The following is a 26,230-nucleotide window of genomic DNA, read 5'->3' on the forward strand; positions in this document are numbered from 1 at the left end:
TCAAGACATATAGTTCTTGGTAGTTCTTGGAGGGACCTCGCTACAGGGCGAAGACATATAGTTCTTGGTAGTTCTTGGTAGCATTCAAGACATATCGTTACCATCTCCTTCCCCACGCAAGGGAAGAAGCCCTCTTTCCCCTTCCTATGTTTGTCGGTTACTGTACCTTTGTTTTATTATCTCATTCGATGTTTCCGATGATCAAAAGTTTTTTGCTTTAATTTCTCTCTTTTCTATCATGTAAGAGACGTTGGATGGAGGAGGTCGTACTGGGATAAAGATCGAGAGTGAAGTGATAAAAGATTGATTGACTAGGAAAATATGTTCTATGAGAATAACGTAAAAATGGACGTTCTGCCCCTTTAAAAAGAGAAAACAACGCAGATATATATATCTCGAGTTTAGACAGCTCCCCAACCCTCTCGACCTTTAGGTTTGCTTCGGTCATACAAGCAGTATTAGTGGGTACTATCGTCATTTCGGATAAAAAGGTTCGACCTCTTTATATTTATGTACCTGAATATCCCAAAACGAGACGTCAGTTCACCGACCCAAGTGCCAAAATTGAGGTTCATCGGATTCGTTCATCCTCCACACTTCTTACCGATCTCTTTTACTCGCCGGCTCTCTCTCTCCTGGGATCCCATTTACTTGCCCCTTCGTCGTTAATTCTTTTTTGCGCATCGTTCGGGTGTATTATCGAAGATTGTTGGATTTCTGTTTCTTGCAGCACAAGGGTTTTGGTTTCTCGTGGTATTTTAGCTTCTGAAACCCATAAAATACAAAGTTTTCTCGTCCTTATGCCTTTTATTTTTTTCTTTTATTTGTTATTTTAGCGATAATACGTTTGCCTTTGTTTTTTGTTTTGAAGAATTATGGGATGTTTGAAAGAATGGTTTATTGCCGTTGTTTTACTGCTTTGTTCCTGTGAACCGCAATGTCTAGTGCTTTCTGTAAACCACATTAGTTGGTTCATCTTCTTAATGTATCTTATATTTTTCACTGCATTGTTCCTGTAAACTACGATTCCTTCTTTTGCATGGTTGGTTACAGTAAAGGTTTCTTTTGTTTTTTTTTTTCCGATAAATTATTTTTTATGATTTTAGTAAATGGGTCCCCATATATAAAAATCTACGTTTGTGCTACCGAAGGTTCAATTATGAGCCATTCCTGATGATTTGTTACTGAGACGGGTCTTTTGTGCTTCTTTTGGTCTTGTAGAAGGTCGATCTTGCAAAAGCTATTGAAAGTTTCGTATGTAAGAGGACAAAGTTGCAGCAAAATGGTAATTAGTGGAATCAGGAATGGCATCCTTTTTGCTACTTTTTGGTTTTATTTTTATGCTTTTTACCTCATTTTTATTTTAAGGTCAAGGTAGAAGATTGCACAGACAGCGGTAGTTCTTCTGATGTTGAAATTCTAGAACGCCAAAGATTGCAAGTTACTTGGTCAGACTTGAAACCAGGCTCTGCGCCAGACTTAGAAGATGAGGTAGTGTACTGTGCTTTAGAGGTCTGCTTCTTTTGTTTTCTTAGGTTCTCGTTAATAGGAAATTTAAACATGTTCCATGCTTTATATTTTGTTTGACTGAGAACTTTTTGGTACTTTTGTACCAGAAATTCCCTGGTTGCAACTAAAACAAGATCTATGATAATGCTTTACCTTTGTTTTATACATGTACACACATGCTTGGTGATTCAGTTCACATAAGAGAGCAAAAGAAAGATCGAGCTTGTTATAAGGAAAAAATGTTTTAAGTAACTTATCCTGTTTTTAATGTCATAAAAAGTGTCCATAACATGGCTTTACACATGCATGTACATACTTGGTGATTTAATATATTAAAAAAAAAAAGGATTGCTCTTGTTCTTGTAAGAAATTGACAAGAAATGTTGTTAATAAACTGGACACATTTGATATTATTTATGATGTGGTCTTGCATTTTGTACTTGAACTTTGTAATTCTTTTGTAGATATAGTTTTAGATGTAAAACTTTGGAAAATGGTCACATGCAGACAAACATTTAACAGTATATCACATTTACATTTATTTGAGCACGGACACTAACAAGTAAGGTTTGCAATACCATCCAGTATGGTTCCGCATAGACAATATTCACTGGTCTAGCAGCTTGCCGATACACAAACTAGGGTAAAATGAGCAGAACTCGAAATAAGGCATACACCCGATACTACCTTGTACCGATGTGTCACGAACGGTTGTCGCGCACCCGCATCAACTCTGTTCAACGAACCGTTCGTCACTCTCCTCTACATGTACAGTTACTTGGCAGCCTGTTTTGCCTTGGTTTTGAGTCATTTTGCTTGTAAAAATATAAGTTCGAACAAGCTGCAACGTTACAAAGCGACCGCTCACCGAACCGAGCAAAACAGCCCCAAAATAGCCCAAAACAGCTCTGTTTTCGTGTGCCGCGGGCTGATTTCTGGAATCTGCCTCCGCTCACCAAAACGTCAGCCATCTCAGCCCCTTTGAACCCCCCGGGTGGCACAGGGCTGGATGGGGCTTCGGTATAGTTCCGGGCGTTGAACACTCATTCGCAAGTTCGCACGTTGCCTTGACGGGAACTTGTTGTCGCGCCCGGGACTCGATGAGCAGCTGTTTGTGGGCTTGCAACTATTCGTTCAACCTTCTAAAGCCCTTGTTTTCCCCCTCTCCCTCTTTTCTCTTGTGCACGTAAGGTGCTCGCTGAATTGCTTGTAAAGCTTCCCCTCTTTTCGCGAGACGTCGGGACTTGTCCTTCGCTCGTTCTTTCGAACTAATCAACTTTCTCTTTTACAGGTCCTTCGGGACCTGCGAGAGGTTACAAGTTGGCTGATCTTTGCGGAGCAATATCGCAAGGGCGAAGTGCGACTTAGGCAACGCAAGCTAAGTTCGCGTCTTGGCCGCAAGGGTGCCTCACGCCTTAGGCAATTCCAGCTAAGGCCGTGACATTGTGGTATCAGAGCCGGCAAGCACTTCGTGCGAGCAGCGAAGGAACTTCGCAACTTCGCCATGGCAAAGCATTGTGGCGAATCCAGCAAGACGGGGTAAGCCGGACCCTTGCCCCAAGCAGTCGCAGGTGGGCTGCATGTGCACACTCGCTCTCATGCTGTTGGAGCTGCTCAAGAGGAGCGCGTCAGCGAACATGATGAGCGAGAAGTTGGCTACTCTCCGCGAGCGGAGGAGGCACAATCTGGAGCGCCAACTTGACACGGACTTAGCTGGTTTTGCCTAAGTCGTGCGGCACCCTTGCGTGTCCGTCCGCAAAGGTCAGCCTCCCCGAAGCCTCCCATTGTCCCTTAGGACCTCCAAAAGAGAGAACGGGTTAGAGAGAACGCCTCAATCGGGATCCACAAGCAGACATGTCTGAAAAACACTTCATAGACAATGCAAATTACAAACAGACTTTACAAGCTCTGAACAGTGGCACAACAAAGGGTAAAATGGTCCATTACAGATCGAAAAGCTCTCGCACGTGTCCACATGACACAACCTTTATTTACAAGCCTAAAGAGGCCACCAACCCAACTAAAGTGGGACTATTAAGCCTTCGGCCGCCCCTTTACATGCTGTACAAGGCATGAACATGCCAACAGACACGGACAGATATAAGCATTACATCAAACACCTTGTTTCGAAGTTTGTTCGTGACATTCTCCCCCACTTATCCCTTCGACGTCCTCGTCGAAGCCTTAGTGAACACTGCAACTCTTCGCCTTTGCTGAGTCTTCAATCTTCTGCTCTAGCTGCAATGCGCCTCCTGACTCCCAGCTGCTCTCCGCTGCTGTTTTTGAGTAGTCGAACCTTTGATCCGCCATGCTGCTTCAACTCGCCAATGACTCTGACTCTGGTGTGGGGTTGGTTGAGTTGTGTTGATCCTCGTTGATTCCTGCGGATCCACCAAATGAAGGAAAAGACCATTCTTACTGCGCCAGTTTCTCAAAATTTCCACATGCTGCTTGAACTGGGTGGATGCTTGTTGGAGCTTTAACGAGCATCGCCTCGCAAACTTCTGAAGTTTTGGGTCTTTCCTCCACAAAATATGCTCATTGACTCTTCTTTCAGTTAGTTGTCACATCCAAGTAGGTTCGCATCACTTCCGCTTTCGATTGGCATTTCGTTGGGAAATGAAGCGGACAATCTACTCTCAGTAGCACTGATCACCGTTGGTGAGGATTTGACAACTATTGTCTTCCATTATCTTCGAAGGGTCTTTGAACTTGTGCAGCGCTCCTCTGCTGGATAGATAAGAGAATTGGGGTACTCGGTTTCGCCCATTCTCTTAAGGATTGAGAAGGCAAAGGTTACTTGACTTCGCCCGCCTCCTCGAGGTTGTACTTCATGCATCGAGCTGGTTACTGGCCTTCGCCTGCTCTTTGCTCACACTTCTGAAGCACTTGAAGTGTTTGCACTCCTTGCGTTGAGTTAGCTACTGTGATTCACCTTCTCAATGCCATTGAACTTCTGGAATGCGGGAAGTTTTCACCCCAACTTGGAGTAATTCTCTGATAGATGAGGTCGCCTCTGGGATTGTACCGTCTTCTCCATCAACCCTGCCGCCTACTCCACTGAGTAGCAAAGGTACAGCACCACGTACTGCCTGCTTCGTTCCTTGGTCGTGCACTCTTGCATGACCCGAAGTCCTTCACTTACGGCTATCTTGATGAGAAACTTGTTGACACCGGTCTTACGAAGTTTCTTGGCCTCTGCCCTTCAGCCTTGTCTCGGTACTTGGAGATTGCCTCTGCATGCTCCACCTCCTCGGCCCCTTTCACGACCAAGCGCTCTCCCTCCGTGAGAGCAAGGGATCAATGACTTTTACGGAAGTCCTGCCTCTGCGGTACCATGGCGCTGCCATGCCCATGGCACTACTATCCGTCGCCTCGCATCTGCATCCCTTTTCTTCACGATCAGTAGATATGTTTCCGTGGCACTCCTCTGAGTCCACATCCATTCTAACTGATGCTTGATTTTGGGTAGCTAAGTCCCTCTAGACTCATCGTCGCTTCCTCGCCCCTTTCGACCCCCTGCTTCAACACCTCTGTGTTCTCCAAGCAGTCTGTTTGGTCGATGGAAAGACAGACTGCAACTCCCATGCATGGCCTCTGCCATCGCGTTGTAGGGTTTGCACCAATTCTGTTCTCCTTAGCTTCCTTGGTAGTAACGTTCGCTTACTCGACCTTGTCCTCTGACTTGTCGGGCTCCCTTAAGCGAATATGAGCTCTGGAGCAGTCCAACTCTCCAGCTGCTTCGATCATACCTCTGCATGATCAAGTCCCTCCCATGGAACTCACTGGTACTTGCATTCGAACTTTTACCTTGGTGGAACCCAGCCCCCATATGCTGATGACCAAGGATTTCATCCGATGCAAAATTCGGTGCACGCCCGGAAGACCCGCCTCTGCGGTACCATGGCCTTCACTCCTTGAATCCATAGCCCTTCTTGCCGTAGTGTTGTTCACCAAAGCGGAGCTCCCAGTAGCTCCCGATCATACCTCCATATGATCTCATCCCTCACGGGACACCAGTCGTGTGTATCGCATTGCCACGAACTGTTCCACCACGATCCGCTGCACCATGTCGCCTCCTGGTGACATCTCCATTGCATTCTGATCCTTGTGGAATAAACTCGAATTGTGAACCCTCAATGTGTGGCCTTTGCCAAAACATCGCAGGGTCTCCTCCACCTTCGATTTTGTTCGCTCCTCTGGCAATCGACCTTCATCCACCCACTCTTGGGTCACACCTAGATGAAGCACCGCTCTAGGACAGTCCGTCGCCTAGTAGCTCCCGAAGTCCACCGACTTCACTATAATTTGTGCACCATTGTCTGGATCCTGGGCCTCTGCCCCTACCAGCACAATCTCCGCTGCGCACCGCTTCCTTCCTAGCAACTCGAATGGCAACACTGTGGCATATTCTTCAAGAGTACCCGCCTCTGCGTCCTCTTGCCCCGTGCTAAGGTCTTCTGAACTCAACTTCGCCTCTGCAAATTGAGTCACCTTAGTTCCTCCATCAAATGCTCCTCCGAGATAAGGTGCATGTGCCCAGAAGCTCCCTTCGTCTTTGGCACCATGCACGATGAGTCCACTCCGTCATAATGAAGGACCCATGGAACAACATGATCCTGCTCTTGCCTCTGTAAGAGCTCATGTCCTTGACCTCTGTCTAAGAAAAGCACTGTGCCTCTGCTCCATGTTCCAACTTCTCTGCTGGCTCCCTTCATGCGGCTTGGGGAACTTCGCCAAGTTACCCCCAAGTTGCTCCGCTCCTCGTTTTCGCATTGAGTCGATGGTGGCCCTCGCTCCCACCATTCCATGGGTCAGCCCTCCCTTGAGTTCGATCTCCACATCGACTCCAAGTGTGCCTTCATTTAAGTTGCTTCAGGTCGCTCCCCCACTTGATCTCGCAATGCATCCACCAATGCATTCTCTCGAGCGAGATCATGCGGCAACTCCTCGCTGCTTGCTCGGTCCATTGAGCTTCGTGGAGTTGTTGTTTGTGAGGTACTCCTCCTCAACATGTGAAGTCCGTCTCACATGATTCTCCCTCTGGAGTGCCGAGACTTATCCCTCCTGGATAACTGTCCCATTGGAGCAACATCTCTCTTCGTTTCGGAGACCACCATCCCCTTGGACTACTCTGATCTGTTGAACAAACTGTGCATTGTTATGCCTCTTGCAAACGCACTTGCTAGATTGCGCCTCCACGTCAATACAGCCACCGCTGCACCCCTCAAGGCCTAGCAACATGGTGAACTCGTTGCACGCTTCAGCCTCCTCCGGACGTATCCTTCGCATGCCGAAGAGAAAGTTTCAATGCTCCATGGCGCCGAGTCTCGACCGCCTTGGGATGGCCACGAACATTCCATCGTCCGCATACAAGCCCATGCATGAGTACCAACTTCTTCGAGTTAGCAATTCCCCTCACCTCTGTGAGCTTTGCATAACTCTTTTGGTCGTTAAGCAACTCATTCCACCTTGGATGGTCTCATTCTTGCCAAGCGCCTTGCTTGCCTAGAGCACCATCAAGTATAGTTGTCAACGTTGAGCCGTAGCTCAAACTCAGCCATCCCAACCTTTGTGCGCTCCATATTCTTCCAAGCTTGCCTGTTCTCGTGGTGCCTCTTGCGCGAAGGGTTGGCCATTCCTCTGAATGCCAATTTCAGATGCCCGCTCCTCTGAGCGACTCCTTTTCCCTACATCTCCATGCCCGTTTTCCCCCAAACGGTCGCGCGTGTGCTGACTGCCCTCAATGCAGCCCCGCTAGGTCCCCCACGTTTGCATGCTAAGTGTTTCTATGAGTGCTTGTCCCGCTCTGATACCATATGACACGGACTTAGCTGGTTTTGCCTAAGTTGTGCGGCACCCTTGCGTGTCCGTCCGCAAAGGTCAGCCTCCCATTGTCCCTTAGGACCTCCAAAAGAGAGAACGGGTTAGAGAGAACGCCTCAATCGGGATCCACAAGCAGACATGTCCGAAAAACACTTCATAGACAATGCAAATTACAAACAGACTTTACAAGCTCTGAACAGTGGCACAACAAAGGGTAAAATGGTCCATTACAGATCGAAAAGCTCTCGCACGTGTCCACATGACACAACCTTTATTTACAAGCCTAAAGAGGCCACCAACCCAACTAAAGTGGGACTATTAAGCCTTCGGCCGCCCCTTTACATGCTGTACAAGGCATGAACATGCCAACACACATGGACAGATATAAGCATTACATCAAACACCTTGTTTCGAAGTTTGTCCGTGACAAACTGGGAAAAAGAGTCACAAGGAGAGACTCACAACGGCGGAAACCCGCCTGGATGTTCTTGAAGCGAGCGTGGAGGAACTCTACCATGGCCAACAAAGGCTTGTTGGGGTAGAGAGCTAGCAGGAGGAAGCGGAGTCCAGGATCGACAAGGTCGAGGCCCTAGTCGACCTACTGTCTGATGACACCAAAGACTCCGTGCAACACTTACAGGATGTTGTGGCGGAACTCACTTCAAAGGTGGCCATGCTCACAAGAGCACTAAATGCGGGAGGAAGCAACACCCGCGTTGCACCACCACAAAATTTGAGGGCACCCCAGCCTCATGGATATGGAGGGGCTAGAGATGCCAAAGAGCTCGAGAACTTTCTGTTCGACATGGAATAATACTTTCGAGCTACGAGGCCCGATTCTGAAAATACCAAAGTTTCTATAGCAACAATGTATCTGAACGGAGATGCAAAACTTTGGTGGGGAACTCGCTGGGAGGAGATCCAATAAGGTCGGTGTCGGGTTGACACTCGGGAGGACTTGAAGCGGGAGTTGAGAACTCATTTCCTACCGGAGAATACTGAGTTCGTCGCAAGAAGGAAGTTGAGACAACTCCGCCAGAGTACCATCATCCGAGACTATGTGAAACAGTTTTCTGCACTAATGCTGGACATACAGGACATGTCCCAGAAGGACAAGTTGTTCAGCTTCCTCGATGGTTTGAAGTCATGGGCTCAGCAAGAACTAAATCGAAGGAATGTTACCGATGTGGTCGGGGCAATTGCTGCTGCAGAAAGGCTCACCGACTTTGTTTCCTCTGAAGACCCAGGGAAAAGGAAACAATCTTCAAGCAATCGCCCTCCAAAACATTCTCGAGGGAAGGAGCTCGGGGGCGAACAAAAGAAGAAGAGTTCCCACAAAGGGCCAAACCCGAAAGGCAAGGCCTCAAAACCTGGAGGATGCTTTTTGTGCGGAGGACCGCACATGGTGAGGGAGTGCCCACAAAAACAGGCACTCAATGCGCTAACAGCTTCCATCCACCCTCCCAAATCAGACAAGGGCAAGGCTGTCGCCCTTAGTTCAAGTAGTTCTGAAGCCAGCAGCGACGATGAGGAGTCGTAAGGACCCCGGATGGGAGCCATGCGTTTGTTGAACTCCATGCGGGGTCAAGTGGGGGAGAACCCGAAGACAAGGCAACAAAAAGCAGGAAGTGGCGAGCTAATGTATGTTGACATCAAGCTCAATGGCCAAACAACTCGTGCAATGGTGGACACGGGCGCTACCCACAACTTTATAGCCGATCGAGAAGCAAAGCGACTTGGGTTGATCTTAGAGAAGAGCCCAAGTCGAATGAAGGCAGTGAACTCGGAGGCCAGGCGAATCTCCGGGTTGGCGAAGGGAGTCCCCATCAAAATCGGGACATGGAGCGGGAACACCAACATGATGGCAGTGCCATTGGATGACTTCCAAGTGATTCTTAGAATGGAGTTTATGCACGCGGCGAAGTTGGTGCCAATGCCGTTCTTGAACTCCCTGTGTATGATGGGAGGCGACGATCCCTGCGTGGTTCCTGTCTCTCGGAGAGGAACCAAGGAACCACAACATATATCGGCGTTGCAACTGAAGAAAGGGGTGCGAAAAGGTGAATTAACCTTCGTGGCTGCGATGAAGCTAGAGCCACTTGACGAGAAGGCTATTCAAGAACCTGCTGTGGTGGCGAACGTCCTGAAAGAGTTCAATGACGTTATGCCACCCGAGTTGCCGAAGACTCTTCCACCATGTAGGGGCGTGGATCACAACATCGAGCTGGAGCCAGGAGTGAAGCCTCCAGCGAGACCACCCAACCGCATGCCCCCACCAGAGTTGGCAGAACTCAGGAAGCAGTTAGGTGAACTGCTAAGCAGTGGTCTCATCCGCAGCTCTAAAGCACCTTTCGGAGCTCCAGTCCTCTTCCAGAAGAAACAAGATGGGAGCCTCCGATTATGTGTCGACTACCAAGCCCTTAACAAAGTGACAGTGAAGAACAATTATCCCATCCCGCTCATCGCGGACTTGTTCGACCAGTTGGGAAAAGCTAAGTATTTCTCGAAGCTCGACCTTCGGTCGGGGTATTAGCAGGTGCGCATTGCTGAAGGCGACGAAGTGAAGACTACCTGTGTGACCAGGTATGGAGCGTTTGAGTTCTTGGTGATGCCTTTCGGCTTAACCAACGCTCCGGCCACGTTTTGCACTCTCATGAATCAGCTATTCAAGGAGTATTTGGATAAGTTCGTGGTCGTCTACTTGGACGATATCGTCGTCTACATTCAAACGCTCGAGGAGCACGTCAAACACCTTCAGACAATTTTCAAGGTTCTCAAGGAGAACACTTTGCTCGTGAAAAGGGAGAAATGCTACTTTGCTCAAACTGAGATCTTATTCTTGGGGCATCGAATCAGTGATGGCTCCATTCGGATGGATAAGTCGAAGGTGTAAGCGGTTGCGGAATGACGAACTCCAAAGAAGGTGCCAGAGTTGAGATCCTTCCTTGGTTTCGTCAACTACTATCGACGCTTCATCGCGGGGTACTCGAAGCGTGCAACTCCACTGACGGAGTTACTGAGGAAAGAGCAGCCTTTGAAGCCGTCTGATAGATGTGAAATAGCATTCCAAAATCTGAAGGTTGCTGTTATGGAAGAACCGGTGCTCAAATTGCCAGACTATGGGGAGCCTTTTGAAGTCTATACAGATGCTTCAGACTTCGCTATTGGGGGAGTACTGATGCAGGAGGGTCATCCGGTGGCCTACGAGAGCCGCAAACTCAACAAGACCGAGCGACGGTATCCAGTGTATGAGAAGGAGATGACAGTGGTGATCCACTGTCTACGAGTTTGGCGACATTATCTCCTCGGATTGCGATTTGTGCTGAGGACAGACAACATCGCCCTGAGTTATTTCCAAACTCAGAAGAAGCTCTCCCCAAAGCAGGCGCGATGGCAGGACTTCCTGGCTGAATTTGATATGGCAATGGAGTATAAGCCTGGGAAGGCAAATGTCGTGGCCGATGCATTGAGTCGGAAAGTGGAACGTGTGAATGCCGCACAATTGGAGGGCGGAGGCCAAGCAAGTCAGTTGCACTCCAACTTCCTTTCCAGGATCAGGGATGGACTGTATAGTGACCCCCAGGCAGTTATCCTGATGCAGCTCATCAGAGAAGGCAAGGCACGACGATTTTGGGTCCAGGAGGGACTCGTTTATACAAAAGAGAATAGGGTTTATGTTCCCCGAGTGGACAATTTGAGGCGTGAACTCTTGAAAGAGTGTCACGATTCCCTTTAGGCTGGACACCTAGGTATTCACAAAACGTTGGCTCTCGTGGAGAGGGCCTTCTACTGGCCGAAGATAGGGACTGATGTGGAGGAATATGTTCGAACATGCCTTACTTGCCAACAAGACAAGGTGGAGAAGCGGAAGCCGGTGGGACTTTTGGAGCCGTTGCCCGTACCAGAAAGGCCGTGGGAGAGCATTTCCTTGGACTTCATATCAAGCTTGCCACTTGTAGGGAGACTCAGATCGATACTCATGGTGGTCGATCGATTTTCAAAGTATGCAACTTTCATTGCTGCTCCCCTACACTGTTCAGCAGAGGAGGCGGCCAAGCTGATGATGAAAGATGTGGTGAAGTATTGGGGAGTCCCGCATAATATCATTAGTGATTGAGACGCTCGGTTCCTGGGACGATTCTGGACCGAGCTATTCAAATTGTTGGGGTCAAAGTTATACTTCTCTACAAGCCTCCTCCTCCAGACGGATGGCCAGACTGAAAGGATAAACTCGCTCCTGGAGCAATATCTTCGGCACTACGTGAGTGCCAACCAACGAGATTGGGTGAAGCTGTTGGACATTGCCCAATTCTCCTACAACTTACAGCGGAGCTCTGCATCCAACAAGAGCCCCTTCGAGATCATTACCGGACAACAACCGTCGACTCCGCACACCATGGCCATTGGGTATACTGGGAGTAGTCCGTCAGCCTACCATTTCGCAAAGGAGTGGCATCGAAATGCAGATATTGTGCGGGCTTACTTGGAGAAGGCGACAAAAAGGATGAAGAAGTGGGTAGACTTGGGAAGGCGACCGCAAGAGTTCAAAGTTGGCGATTTGGTGTTGGTAAAGCTCCAACCAGCATCACTCTAATTCTTTAGGAACAAAGTCCACAAAGGATTGGTGCGCAAGTATGACGGGCCCTTCCCAATTATCAGCAGGGTAGGCAACGTCTCTTACAAGTTGCAGCTGCCGGCGTGGTTCAAAATTCACAACGTTCTTCACGCCAGCAACCTAAAAGCCTACCACTCGGATTCGCAAGATGCTTCCCGAAGTGTTCCAACTCGACTACCTCCCATCACAGCCTCCTACGAGAAGCGAGTTGAAACCATTCTGGCGGACCGCAAGATAAAGCTACTCAACGGAGCTGAGCAGACAGAGTACTTGGTGAAGTGGCGAAAGCTTCCCCGAACTGAAGCCAGTTGGGAGCTTGAAGACGCCCTGCGACATAAAGAAGAAATCATCAACAACTACAAACAAGCGTCGACGAGGGCGTCGACAGTTTAAGTGGGGAGAATGTCACGAACGGTCGTCGCGCACCCGCATCAACTCCGTTCAACGAACCGTTCGTCACTCTCGTCTACATGTACAGTTACTTAGCAGCCTGTTTTGCCTTGGTTTTGAGTCATTTTGCTTGTAAAAATGTAAGTTCGAACAAGCTCCAACGTTATAAAGCGATCGCTTACCGAACCGAGCAAAACAACCCCAAAACAGCCCAAAACAACTCCGTTTTCGTGTGCCGCGGGCTGATTTTTAGAATCTGCCTCCGCTCACCAAAACGTCAGCCATCTCAGCCCCTTTGAACCCCCCGGGTTGTCACGGCCTTAGTTGGAATTGCATAAGGCGTGAGGCACCCTTGTGGCCAAAGACGCGAACTTAGCTTGCGTTGCCTAAGTCGCGAATCACCCTTGTGGCAAAGACGCGAACTTAGCTTGCGTTGCCTAAGTCGCGAATCACCCTTGTGGCAAAGACGCGAACTTAGCTTGCGTTGCCTAAGTCGCGCTTCGCCCTTGCGATATTGCTCCGCAAGAATCAGCCCACTTGTAACCTCTCGCAGGTCCCGAAGGACCTGTAAAAGAGAAAGTTGGTTAGTTCGAAAGAACGAGCAACGGACATGTCCCGAAGTCTCACGAAAAGGGGAAGCTTTACAAGCAATTCAACGAGCACCTTGCGTGCACAAGAGAAAAGAGGGAGAGGGAGAAAACAAGGCTTTAGAAGGATGAACGAACAGCTGCAAGCCCACAAACAGTCGCTCACCTGGTCCCGGGCGCGAAAACAAGTTCCCGTAAAGGCCACGTGCGAACTTGCGAAAGAGAGTTCAACGCCCAGTATATAACCGAAGCCCCATCCAGCCCTGTGCCACCCGGGGGGTTCAAAGGGGCTGAGATGGCTGACGTTTTGGTGAGCGGAGGCAGATTACTGCAACCCTCCCGCGGCACGCGAAAACAGAGCTGTTTTGGGCTGTTTTGGGGTTGGTTTGCTAGGTTCGGTGAGCGGTCGCTTTGCAATGCTGCAGCTTGTTCAAATTTACATTTTTACAAGCAAAATGACCCAAAACCAAGAGAAAACATGCTGTCAAGCAGCTGTACATGCAGGTGCGAGCGACGAACGGTTCGTTGAACGGAGTTGTTGCGGGTGCGCGACGATCGTTCGTGACATTCTCCCCCACTTAAACTGTCGACGCCCTCGTCGACGCTTGTTGGTAGTTGTTGATGACTTCTTCTTCATGTCGCAGGGCGTCTTCAGGCTCCCAACTGGCTTCAGTTCGGGGAAGCTTTGGCCACTTCACCAAGTACTCTGTTTGCTCAGCTCCGTTAGGTAGCTTTATCTTGCGGTCCGCCAGAATGGTTTCAACTCGCTTCTCGTAGGAGGCTGTGATGGGAGGTAGCCGAGTTGGAACACTTCGGGAAGCATCTTGCGGATCCGAGTGGTAGGCTTTTAGGTTGCTGGCGTGAAGAACGTTGTGAATTTTGAACCACGCCGGCAGCTGCAACTTGTAAGAGACGTTGCCTACCCTGCTGATAATTGGGAAGGGCCCTTCATACTTGCGCACCAATCCTTTGTGGACTTTGTTCCTAAAGAATTGGAGTGATGCTGGTTGGAGCTTTACCAACACCAAATCGCCAACTTTGAACTCTTGCCGCCTTCCCAAGTCTGCCCACTTCTTCATCCTTTTTGCCGCCTTCTCCAAGTAAGCCCGCGCAATATCTGCATTTCGATGCCACTCCTTTGCGAAATGGTAGGCTGATGGACTACTCCCAGTATACCCAATTTCCATGGTGTGCGGAGTCGACGGTTGTTGTTCTGTAATGATCTCGAAGGGGCTTTTGTTGGATGCAGAGCTCCGCTGCAAGTTGTAGGAGAATTGGGCAATGTCCAACAGCTTCACCCAATCTCGTTGATTGGCACTCACGTAGTGCCGGAGATATTGCTCCCAGAGCGAGTTTATCCTTTCAGTCTGCCCATCCGTTTGGGGGTAGAGGCTTATAGAGAAGTATAACTTCGACCCCAACAATTTGAAGAGCTCGGTCCAGAATCGTCCCAGGAACCGAGCGTCTCGATCGCTAATGATATTGTGCGGGACTCCCCAATACTTCACTACATCCTTCATCATCAGCTTGGCCGCCTCCTCTGCTGAAGAGTGTAGGGGAGCAGCAATGAAAGTTGCATACTTTGAAAACCGATCGACCACCACGAGTATCGATCCGAGTCCCCCTACAGGTGGCAAGCTTGATATGAAATCCAAGGAAATGCTCTCCCACGGCCTTTCTGGTACGAGCAACGGCTCCAAAAGTCCCATCGGCTTCCGCTGCTCCACCTTGTCTGGTTGGCAAGTAAGGCATGTTCGAACATATTCCTCCACATTAATCCCCATCTTCGGCCAGTAGAAGGCCCTCTCCACGAGAGCCAACGTTTTGTGAATGCCTGGGTGTCCAGCCCGAAGGGAATCGTGACACTCTTTTAAGAGCTCACGCCTTAAATTGTCCACTCGGGGAACATAAACCCTATTCCCTTTTGTGTAAACAAGTCCCTCCTGGACCCAAAATCGTCGTGCCTTACCTTCTTTGATGAGCTGCATCAGGATAACTGCCTGGGGATCACTATACAGTCCATCCCTGATTCGGGAAAGGAAGTTGGAGTGCAACTGACTTGCTTGGCCTCTGCCCTCCAATTGTACGGCATTCACGCATTCCACTTTCCGACTCAGCGCATCGGCCACGACATTCGCCTTCCCGGGCTTGTACTCCATTGCCATATCAAATTCAGCCAGGAAGTCCTGCCATCGCGCCTGCTTTGGGGAGAGCTTCTTCTGAGTTTGGAAATAGCTCAGGGCGATGTTGTCCGTCCTCAGCACAAATCGCGACCCAAGGAGGTAGTGTCGCCAAACTCGTAGACAGTGGATCACTGCTGTCATCTCTTTCTCATGCACTGGATATCGCCGCTCGGTCTCGTTGAGTTTGCGGCTCTCGTAGGCCACCGGATGACCTTCCTGCATGAGTACCCCCCTAATAGCGAAGTCCGAAGCATCTGTATGGACTTCAAAGGGCTCTCCATAGTTCGGCAATTTGAGCACCGGTTCTTCTAGAACAGCAGCCTTCAGATCTTGGAATGCTAACTTACATTTGTCAGACCACTTCCAAGGCTGCTCCTTCTTCAGTAACTCCGTCAGTGGGGTTGCCAGCTTCGAATATCCCGCTATGAAGCGTCGATAGTAGTTGACGAAACCAAGGAAGGATCTTAACTCTAGCACCTTCTTTGGAGTTCGCCATTCCGCAACTGCTTGCACCTTCGACTTATCCATTCGAATGGAGCCATCACCGATTCGATGCCCCAAGAATAAGATCTCAGTTTGAGCAAAGTAGCATTTCTCCCTTTTCACGTACAAAGTGTTCTCGCTGAGAACCTTGAAAATCGTCCGAAGGTGCTTGACGTGCTCCTCGAGCGTTTGACTGTAGACGACGATATCGTCCAAGTAGACGACCACGAACTTATCCAAATACTCCTTGAATAGCTGGTTCATGAGAGTGCAGAATGTGGCCGGAGCGTTGGTTAAGCCGAAAGGCATCACCAAGAACTCAAACGCTCTATCCCTGGTCACACAGGTAGTCTTCGCTTCGTCCCCTTCAGCAATGTGCACCTGCCAATACCCCGACCGAAGGTCGAGTTTTGAGAAATACTTAGCCTTGCCCAATTGGTCGAACAAGTCCGCAATGAGCGGGATGGGATACTTGTTCTTCACTGTTACTTTGTTGAGGGCTCGGTAGTCGACGCATAATCGGAGGCTCCCATCTTGTGTCTTCTGGAAAAGAACTGGAGCTCTGAAAGGTGCTTTAGAGCTGCGGATGAGACCACCGCTTAGTAGTTCACCTAACTGCTTCCTGAGTTCTGCCAACTCTGGCGGGAGCATGCGGTAGGGTGGTCTCGCTGGAGGCTTCACTCCTGGCTCCAGCTCGATGCTGTGATCCACGCCTCTGCGTGGTGGAAGAGTCTTCGGCAACTCGGGTGGCGTAACGTCTTTGAACTCTTTTAGGACGTTCGCCACCATAGCAGGTTCTTGAATGGCCTCCTCGTTGAGTGGCTCTAGCTTCATAGCAGCCACGAATGTCAATTCGCCTTTTCGCACCCCTTTCTTCAGTTGTAATGCCGAAATGTGTTGGGGCTCCTTAGTTCCTCTCCGAGAGACGGGAACCACGCAGGGGTCATCGCCTCCCATCATACATAGGGAGTTCAAGAACGACATCGGCACCAACTTCGCCGCGTGCATAAACTCCATTCCAAGAATCACTTGGAAGTCGTCCAGTGGCACGACCATCATGTTGGTGTTTCCGCTTCAAGTCCCGATTTTGATGGGAACTCCCTTCGCCAACCTGGAGATTCGCCTGGCCTCTGAGTTCACCGCCTTCATTCGGCTTGGGCTCTTCTCCAAGGTCAACCCAAGTCGCTGTGCTTCACGATCAACTATGAAGTTGTGGGTAGCGCCCGTGTCCAACATTGCACGGGTCGTTTGGCCATTTAGCTTGATGTCCATATACATCAGCTCACTACTTCCTGCTTTTTGTACCTTTGTCTTAATGTTCTCCCCCACTTGACCCCGCATAGCGTTCAACAAACGCATTGCTCCCATTCGGGGTGCTTGCGACTCCTCGTCGTCGCTGCTGGATTCAGAACTGCTCAAACTAAGAGCAACAGCTTTGCCCTTGTCCGATCGGGGGGGGGGTGGATGGAAGCCGTCAAAGCATTGAGTGCCTGTTTTTGTGGGCACTCTCTTACCATGTGCGGTCCTTCGCACAAGAAGCATCCTCCAGGTTTTGAGGCCTTGCCTTTCGGGTTCGGCCCTTTGTGGGAGCTCTTCTTCTTTTGTTCGCCCCCGAGCTCTTTCCCTCGAGAATGTTTTGGAGGGCGATTGCCTGAAGATTGTTTCCTTCTTGCTGGGGTCTTCAGAGGAAACATTCCTTCGATTTAGCTCCTGTTGATCCCATGGTTTCAAACCATCGAGGAAGCTGAACAACTTGTCCTTCTCGGACATGTCCTGTATGTCCAGCATTAGTGCAGAAAATTGTTTCATATAGTCTCGGATGGTGGTACTTTGGCGGAGTTGTCTCAACTTCCTTCTTGCGACGAACTCTGTGTTCTCCGGTAGGAACTGAGTTCTCAACTCCCGCTTCAAGCCCTCCCATGTGTCGACTCGACATCGACCTTGTTGGATCTCCTCCCAACGAGTTCGCCACCAAAGTTTCGCATCTTCGTTCAGATACATTGTTGCTATAGAAACTTTGGTATCTTCAGAATCGGGCCTTGTAGCTCGGAAGTATTGCTCCATGTCGAACAGAAAGTTCTCGAGCTCTTTGGCATCTTTGGCCCCTCCATATCCATGAGGCTCAGGTGCCCTCAAATTTTGTGGCGGTGCAACGCGGGTGTTGCTTCCTCCTGCATTTAGTGTTCTTGTGAGCATGGCCACCTTTGTAGTGAGTTCCGCCACAACATCCTGTAAGTGTTGTACGGAGTCTTTGGTGTCATCAGACAGTCGGTCGACTAGGGCCTCGACCTTGTCGATCCTGGACTCCGCTTCCTCTTGCGAACTCTCTACCCCAACAAGTCTTTGTTGGCCATGGTAGAGTTCCTCCATGCTCGCTTCAAGAACATCCAGGCGGGTTTCCGCCGTTGTGAGTCTCTCCTTATGACTCTTTTTCCCAGTTAGCGCTCTAGATTGTGCTTCCTCCGCTCGCGGAGAGTAGCCAACTTCTCGCTCATCATGTTCGCTGCCGCGCTCCTCTTGAGCGGCTCCAACAGCATTAGAGCGAGTGTGCACCTACAGCCCACCTGCGGCTGCTTGGGGCAAGGGTCCGGCTTGCCCCGTCTTGCTTGATTCGCCACGATGCTTTGCCATGGTGAAGTTGCGAAGTTCGTTCGCTGCTCGCTCGAAGTGCTTGCCCGCTCTGATACCACAATGTCACGGCCTTAGCTGGAATTGCCTAAGGCGTGAGGCACCCTTGCGGCTAAAGACGCGAACTTAGCTTCTACTTTCGCTACTGATCTGCTGCTCTGTATCATTCTGTTGCTTAGAGAAGGATGACCAACTATCACCATACTGCTGTTGCCCGTATGATTCTCCATAATACGATGACTGTGAATACGATGAGCTTCTTTCTGTGTCTATATCATGTAGGCTCTGTCGCATTTGCTCAAATTCATCCACTGCCTTCCCTTTCCCCTTCCCCTTCCCCTTCCCCTTCCGCGTATAAACTTGACCAGTACCTTGTCGAGTTCTATGATCTGAATCTTGGGTGACATGTGTAAAATATTGCTCCTCAGTCCATGCACCACCCTCAAGTTGTGTAGACGAGACCAACGACTGCCCGACATCACCGCCATCATCCGTCGAGGCATTACTGTCCGTGTTGCTATTATGTCTCTGGACCGAGCGAGTTGCTGAATGTGATTGTGAAGGTGTCTCGTCGCCCGACTTGATTCTTTCCAACGATGCAACTGATGTTACTGCCTTCCCCTTTGCCTTTGCACGCTGGGCGGACGACTGTGACCGTTGGGTGTTTGTAGTTCCTCGAGCAGTTTGACTCGATGTTGTTTGACTCCTACCACGTTGTAATCGAGGGGGATTTTCCACCTGTTGATAAAATGTGAAGGACACTGAGGATCTCCTGCCTCATCAAGTAGAGGATCCTCTTGGTTCTCTGCTGCTTCAACCCAATCTAACATTGGCTCTGAATCTTCGTTGTAGAATTGGAGGTCAATGAGATCAATATCTGGTTCCTCTAGCTCCTTATCCAACTCAGCACATCGCAATCTTAGCCGTATGTTATAATGGACATATACTAGTTTCTCTAACCGTCTGTAGGAGAGTTTGTTGCGGACCTTCGTATAAATCAATGCAAACGTTGACCAATTACGTTCGCAACCATTAGATGTTGTTGTTTGTGAAAGTAAACGAACGATAACCTTCGTTAAATGTGGTGCATCCCCTTCAAATTGTAGCCACCACTCGACTGCAAAAAGATATAAATAAGATTTTATTAGCATAACAAATAATTAATATTAAATATAATTGATAATCAATATATATAACTTTTCCTCACCAGGATCCATAGTGTAACGACACGATACAACTACAACGTCGAAGAATGAACCAACTGTTTCTTGAAATAATCGATCCTCCATAAGAGCATCGGCTGCATCAGTAGTGTTTAACAAGAGCCGATATATAATATTTCGTAGTGTCGTTAGGAAATTATTTTGCGTTCCGAGAGCATATTAATATTGAATTGTTGGGTTTAGATAATACGCTGCAAGACATAATTTTGTTACTATGATTTTTTATTATCTAAATAATAATAAATTAGATTATTCTGAATATGAATTTACCTGCATTATGGATATCTTGATCCATATGAACTTTGGTCTGACGATCAATGATCCGTACGTATTGGTCGGCCTTAAAATCATCTTTAAATGCTCTTCCGAACTCCTCTCTTGTTGAAATCAGCATATATTTAAGATACGGCATCTGTGGACGCTTGTCCATATCGACCTTACGGAGGACAATATAAAGTGGTTCCACACCTTTTATAATTTCTACCGTAGTCTCCCAAAATCTAGAGGAAAGAATGGACTTTTCTATCTTCTTTCTATCGCTCAATTTCGAATATCTGGATTCAGACCACTCTTGTGAGGTGACCATTGCCTTCAAGCCATGCCTTTTTTGCTGTAATGATTTTAATGCAATAAAATTGGTACCAAACCGAGTAATTCCAGGTCGGAGTATCATACCGTTTACATACTTTTGTATTAAAGCGTGGACACAATGATGATTATATATAAACTTTGTAATTGATTGTGCTCGAGCTATACAATTCTTGACTGCATCTTACACACCAATATCCTTCAGCGTAGGTCTATGCAATGAGCTGCGCATGAAGTCCAAAATAAAGTTTTTTTTTTTTTCATCAATTGCAAACCAGCCTTTTTGAAATTCGCTCTATTGTCTGTTATTATTTGGATAACATACTGTGGTCTAATCTCCTTTACTATAGTGTCCATCAAGCTCTCATTTTAGTTTGCACCTTGGATCTTTTCAGAAGCATTAACAGACTTATGAAACACCACTCTTCTGTTGCAATAAACAAGAAAGTTGATTGTACTCATTTTTGTTGGTCCTATCTAACTATCACACATCAGTGTCACCCCATATTCGTCCCATTGCCTCTTGAAGGATTTGATCCAATCCTTTAGTTCTATCACCTCCTCATCTAAGTATACGTCGTAAATCTCCTTTGGTGTTGGAGGTTGGATCCCCGTGCCAGACTTTTAAATAGAAGAGACCATGCTCTAATAATATGGACCTTGGGTTGTGTTGGCTGGAATCCTGTGGAAGTTGAACCATTTTGAGATTGCCTTCCCAATATCCCCTTTTTTCTCTTTTGTGTATGCATCGTCAATCCGTGTCTGTGGGGGAGACTTGCGAATCAATATCAACAATATCTGATGCGGACCTCCTGCCAAGACCTCTCATAAAACCACGGAGTCCACCATACCTCATGCTACTAGTTCGGCCTAACTGAGAAGGAGCAATTGGTTGTCTCATGCTGGTCGACCTCTGGATTCCACTACCATTGCCGTGCTCCAATAGTGAGTCAGGTCGTCGATGCCTCATTGCTTCATCGACCGTATATTGATTCTCCAATGATGCACGAATCCCAACTGTGAGATCCGGGTCGACTTGATCGTCGCAACCCTCATACCGATCATAAACTGGTTCCTGTGTAGCCCTATAATATTCTTCATCAACTCTTGCTTTTTTTTTTTAATGTATTTTCCTTTGCTTGTTGTAGCTTGCTTTAAAATAATTTACGGATCTTCGTCGGAACCTTCTTGTATTTTGCAACATCAGGATACTTGCCAGCCAAATGCATTTTCACCCAAGTTATTCCTTCACCCTTGTCGATGTAGTCAAAATAAATACATTGCCAATGATGACGATTCTCATCTATCTTTCGGGCATGAACCCATGCATCATCATGTGGTTGTACCTTTGGTGTCATGATCCTACCAAATTTAAATCAAATAAACTATAAAGTATAAACATATTAAATTGACCAAATATCGATCAAAAATCACTAATCGCAGCATTAAATAATTTTATTATAACATAACTAATCATATTTTATCATCATAAATATGTTACATACATAAAAGAAGCATTAAATATATAATTTTGATCCAATATGGTTCAAATTATGATAAAATCATCATTAGATATACTAATCACCCGATTAACATAGTTAATTTCCTATTAATTACTTCTTATTCAACATTATAAAATGGTAAACACCCTAATAGGTATTAAACACATTGAATTGATATAAAATTAAACAAATTTCGATTAAATCATCATTAAAATGACTAATCACAGCATTAAATAACTTTAATAAAACCTAATTAAACTTATTTTACCATCATATATATGTCAAACACATAAAAGAAACATTGAATATATAATTTTGATCAAATATGATTCAAATTATGATAAAACCATCATTAGATACACTAATTACATGATTAACATAGTTAATTTTTCATTAATTACTTCTTTTTCAATACTATAAACATGGCAAACACCCTAATACATATTAAACATATTGAATTGACATAAAATCGAACAAATTTTGATTAAATCATCATTAAAATAATTAATCGCAGCATTAAATAACTTTAATAAAACCTAATTAAACCTATTTTACCATCATATATATGTCAAACATATAAAGGAAATATTAAATATATAATTTTGATCCAATATGATTCAAATTATGATAAAATCATCATTAGATACACTAATTATATGATTAACATAGTTAATTTTTCACTAATTACTTCTCTTACAACACTATAAACATGACAAACACCCTAATAGGTATTAAACATATTGAATTGACATAAAATCGAACAAATTTCAATTAAATCATCATTAAAATGACTAATCGCAGCATTAAATAATTTTAATAAAACCTAATTAAACTTATTTTACTATCATAAATATTTTTTAATATTTAATATGCATGACACACTAATCATAATATTGAAGATCTTAATTACTCTCTAATTAAAGAAAGAGAATACATACCTCTTGATTAGAAAGTTCTTCCTCTTAATCTTCCCAAATTAACCTCGATTGAATTTACAAATCCTTGTTTTGTAGAGTTTAAGAGAGAAAAAAGAGTTTGAGATAGTTTAAGAGAGTACGAGAATCTATTGGAGTGAAATAGGGGAGAAGAAGGGTTTAAATATTATAAGAAAGTGCTCCAACGGTTAATTTGACCGTTGGAGCATTGTAGCACTGTTACAGTGCGGTAACGGTCAAAATCGACTGTTACCGAGTTGTGCCAGGTGGTAACGGTCGAATTTCGACCGTTACCACTCGATATTACCTTGTATCGTCTGATATGCGGTGCTTTTAAACGTTTCACCCGGTTGCGGGCGGTCCGCGTACCGATATACCGTCGGACCGGTATGTACCGCTTGGTATTCGATCGTTACCGCTCGATATTACCCCGTATCGTTTGATACGCGACGCTTTTAAACGTTTCGCCCAGTTGCGGGCGGTCTGCATACTGGTATACCGTCGGACCGGTACGTACCGCCCGTATCGGCCGGTATCATTCGAAATTGCCTACCTTGGTATACAGTTTCGAATAATATCGCCTCTACCGGGTGGTACGTATCGGTCCGTCAGCTGATCGGTACACGGATCGCCAGTTACCGGACGAAATATATATATATATATATATATATATTAATATATATTTTTATATATAAATATTTTTATGAAAGGTTACGTCACGTCGCCTCGGTGACGTATATATATATATATATATATATATATATATACACGAGGCGACGTCGCCCCGCTTGGGAGAAGAGAGAGGTGACGTCGCTGAATTATATATATATATATTCTGAGCGGTATACCGAATTGTATACCGTTCGGTATATAGTATATCGTACCATACCGAGCGAATGTCAAAACTCCGGTACGGTATGATTTTTCAATCATTGGAGAAAAAATATATATTTTTAGTTTTCTCTCTATGCAGTCAGAATATGCTAGCAACTTCTTTCATTTAGGCTGAGATAAAAATTAAGGTAAACATATTTGGCTCTTCAGAATGCAGGTCCTGAAGCATCAAGCTCTTTGGATGGTTTTTCTAGTCCTGAGAGGGAAGAAGCTGATTCTCTTTTTGGGTCTGAGTTAGATGATAATGTTGATTCTGAGGTGATCCCTATGTTCTTTCTCTTTTCTTAAATGCTTATATTACTCAATGCATGTGGGTGGTTTAGGCTACCATTAGTGGAAACTTAGAGAAAATATGCATTATTGGACTCTTCATCTTGCTATTTATACTGATTCTTAGCTTGGAATTTTTATGCTCAGGTCCACATGTCCATTTATTGTAGTTTGTTCTGAATATTGTGCAAGTTCTATCCTGTGCCACGATATTGTTTTGCTTGTGATAAGTCCTATTGCATTCGCTCTTGTAATGGAGGCAGGTTTGCTTTTTTCAAGTTATTAGCAGTTGTGGGATCCCTTGATTGCATCTTCATGGTACACTAACGCAAATGAAATCAGGTTCCTAATAATAAATTTTTAACAAAAGATAAGTTTTTTGTCCTCATGTTGAACTTCTGATTTTTTTCCTTTTAAAAGTTGCAATACTGCTGCACCTCCTGGACCCCCTGGATGACTTGGGCTGACTGTTGCTTGGATCAAAACCAGAAGTAATTGCTTTCTGATAAGGAGACCTGTCGCCTAAAATTTCTGTTGAAGGAAAAAAAAAAAGTAAGGAGAAATGTGGACTATAGTTTAGAGAGTGGTTTGGGTATATAAACTGAGAGCTGTAGGGAACAGTGATGCAAGAAGATACCAAGTTAAAATAACAAGATTAAGGTGACTTCTTGATTTATATTATCGGATGTGTTTATACTGTTACCTCTTTATGGGCAATACAGTTGCCTATTTATTTTCTTAAGTTAATCAGGTAAATTTGGGAATCAACTGAGTCAATTAGTTTGATAGGTGGCTAAAAGCCTAAAACTATAACAGAAAGCATGCCATGTGATTGTACAAGTTGTAGGACCCTATTATGCCTCAAATTTGACCAGCTCATGACCAGTTAAGATGATTCAGTTAGCGCATTCTATTGCAACTGTAACATATTAGATGTCCTGATTCAAATTACTCATTATTTTATGAAAACTCCACTTCTCTGTATTTTCTCCTCTCATCCTCCTCAGTCTTGTTCACCACCATATACTCATTTTCTTCCCCTTTTCCTTCTCTTCGACCTCCACCTTGTCCACCACCACTACCTCCTCTTCCTTTCTTCTCATCTTATCACTCTTTCTCGATGGTTTGAATGGTTGTCATATCCTAGATTTTTTCATAAAATTACAACATCTTTCTATAAGTACATCAAGAGCTAAGTAAATAAATATTATTTTATTAATATGCATAAATTATAAATATTTATTATAATTTATTTATTCATTAAATATAAATCAAAAGTAGTTATGGGCTTTATTGAGAAACATAGTGTTGCCCACTCAAAAATAAAGTCTAGAATCTGGTTAGTGCTATTGGGAGATTGTTCTGAAAATCAAAAACAAAATAAAGAAATTTCAATAACGTTAAATAGGAACGCCTCTAAGTCAATTGTAAAATAAATACATGTCCGAAAGTCAATCATCCCAGTGGAGTATATCAAATACCTGAACGAGCACTCCCTCAACAGCGGATGGAGAGGCTTTATCCTACGGGACGAGTTTGTGTTCTTCCAATAGCGGATGAAGATAAAACTATATCGCACTCTCAATAATTGATGGAGTGGTGTCCCTCACTCGTCAAAGTGGGGGCACATTCCTCCTAATAGTGGACGAAGGAATCGTCCAATCGCCACATCTGACGGCTTGCTAATCTCCTAAGGAAATCACCCTACGTACTTTCAGTAGGGAAATAAAATCATCTCATACTAGTCATGTTTATATCGGGATGAAATAATACATTAAAATATCTCAATTTATCTTTTAAACATAATTAATATCAAATAATATCAATCAAGGTATGCAGTTTCGAATAATACCGCTCGTACTGGGCAGTACGTACCGGTTCGTCAGTTGACTGGTACACAGACTGCTCGTTACTGGATGAAATATATATATATATATATATATATATATATATATATATTTATATATAAATATTTTTATAAAAGGCGACATCACCCTGCGTGAGAGAAGGAAAAGGTGACGTCGCGTCGCCTTTTATAAAAAAAATATAAATATAAATAAATAAATAAAAATAAATAAATAAATATATATACCGAGCAGTATACCGAACGGTATACCGCTCGGTATATAGTATCGTACCGTACCGAGCAAATGTTGAAACTCTGGTACGGTATGATATTTCGATCCTTTATATCAATTGGCCCATAATTGACTTGAACCCTAGCTCAAACGATTAAATTGAACTCGATTTAACTAGAACCCAGCTGAATCGGTCTCTAATCATCATTTAACTAGTATGAAATTATCCTAGATTGGTATAATTTGGATAAGATTGGGTTCAGTTCAGGTTAAATAGACTTGAATGTCAAACTAGTTTGGAAACACCTTGAATCGATTTAAACTGATCAAATCTGATTCGGTTTAATCAATATTTGGGCCAAAATCAAATAAAGGACAATGAGATAGATTGTATAACGCTGGGCTAGGCTGGGCCAACCCATAGCTCATGGGTTGGTCATGTGCACCGCACACGACTGCTCATGTTGGGTTGGGTTGAGCTAGCCTACAAGCTGGGGCTTGACCTAGGAGTTGGGTCTA

General features: G+C 45.6%; 1 protein-coding gene across 3 annotated transcripts in view; it reads left to right on the forward strand.

The window, feature by feature from the left end:
• The first annotated feature begins 495 nt into the window (after nt 1-495).
• LOC135595151 (probable inactive DNA (cytosine-5)-methyltransferase DRM3) overlaps nt 496-26,230 on the forward strand; it is a 56,437-nt gene continuing 30,702 nt past the window's right edge. The window contains exons 1-4 of one of the 3 annotated variants that reach the window (XM_065085697.1): nt 496-569; nt 1,222-1,285; nt 1,369-1,491; nt 23,514-23,621. In XM_065085697.1, the coding sequence (XP_064941769.1) occupies nt 511-569; nt 1,222-1,285; nt 1,369-1,491; nt 23,514-23,621 (354 nt within the window). In that variant the 5' untranslated portion in view covers nt 496-510. The other 2 variants (XM_065085698.1, XM_065085699.1) reach the window with 2 other exon arrangements.

Source organism: Musa acuminata, chromosome BXJ1-10, assembly GCF_036884655.1.
Source record: "Musa acuminata AAA Group cultivar baxijiao chromosome BXJ1-10, Cavendish_Baxijiao_AAA, whole genome shotgun sequence".
NCBI classification, from domain to species: Eukaryota; Viridiplantae; Streptophyta; class Magnoliopsida; order Zingiberales; family Musaceae; genus Musa; species Musa acuminata.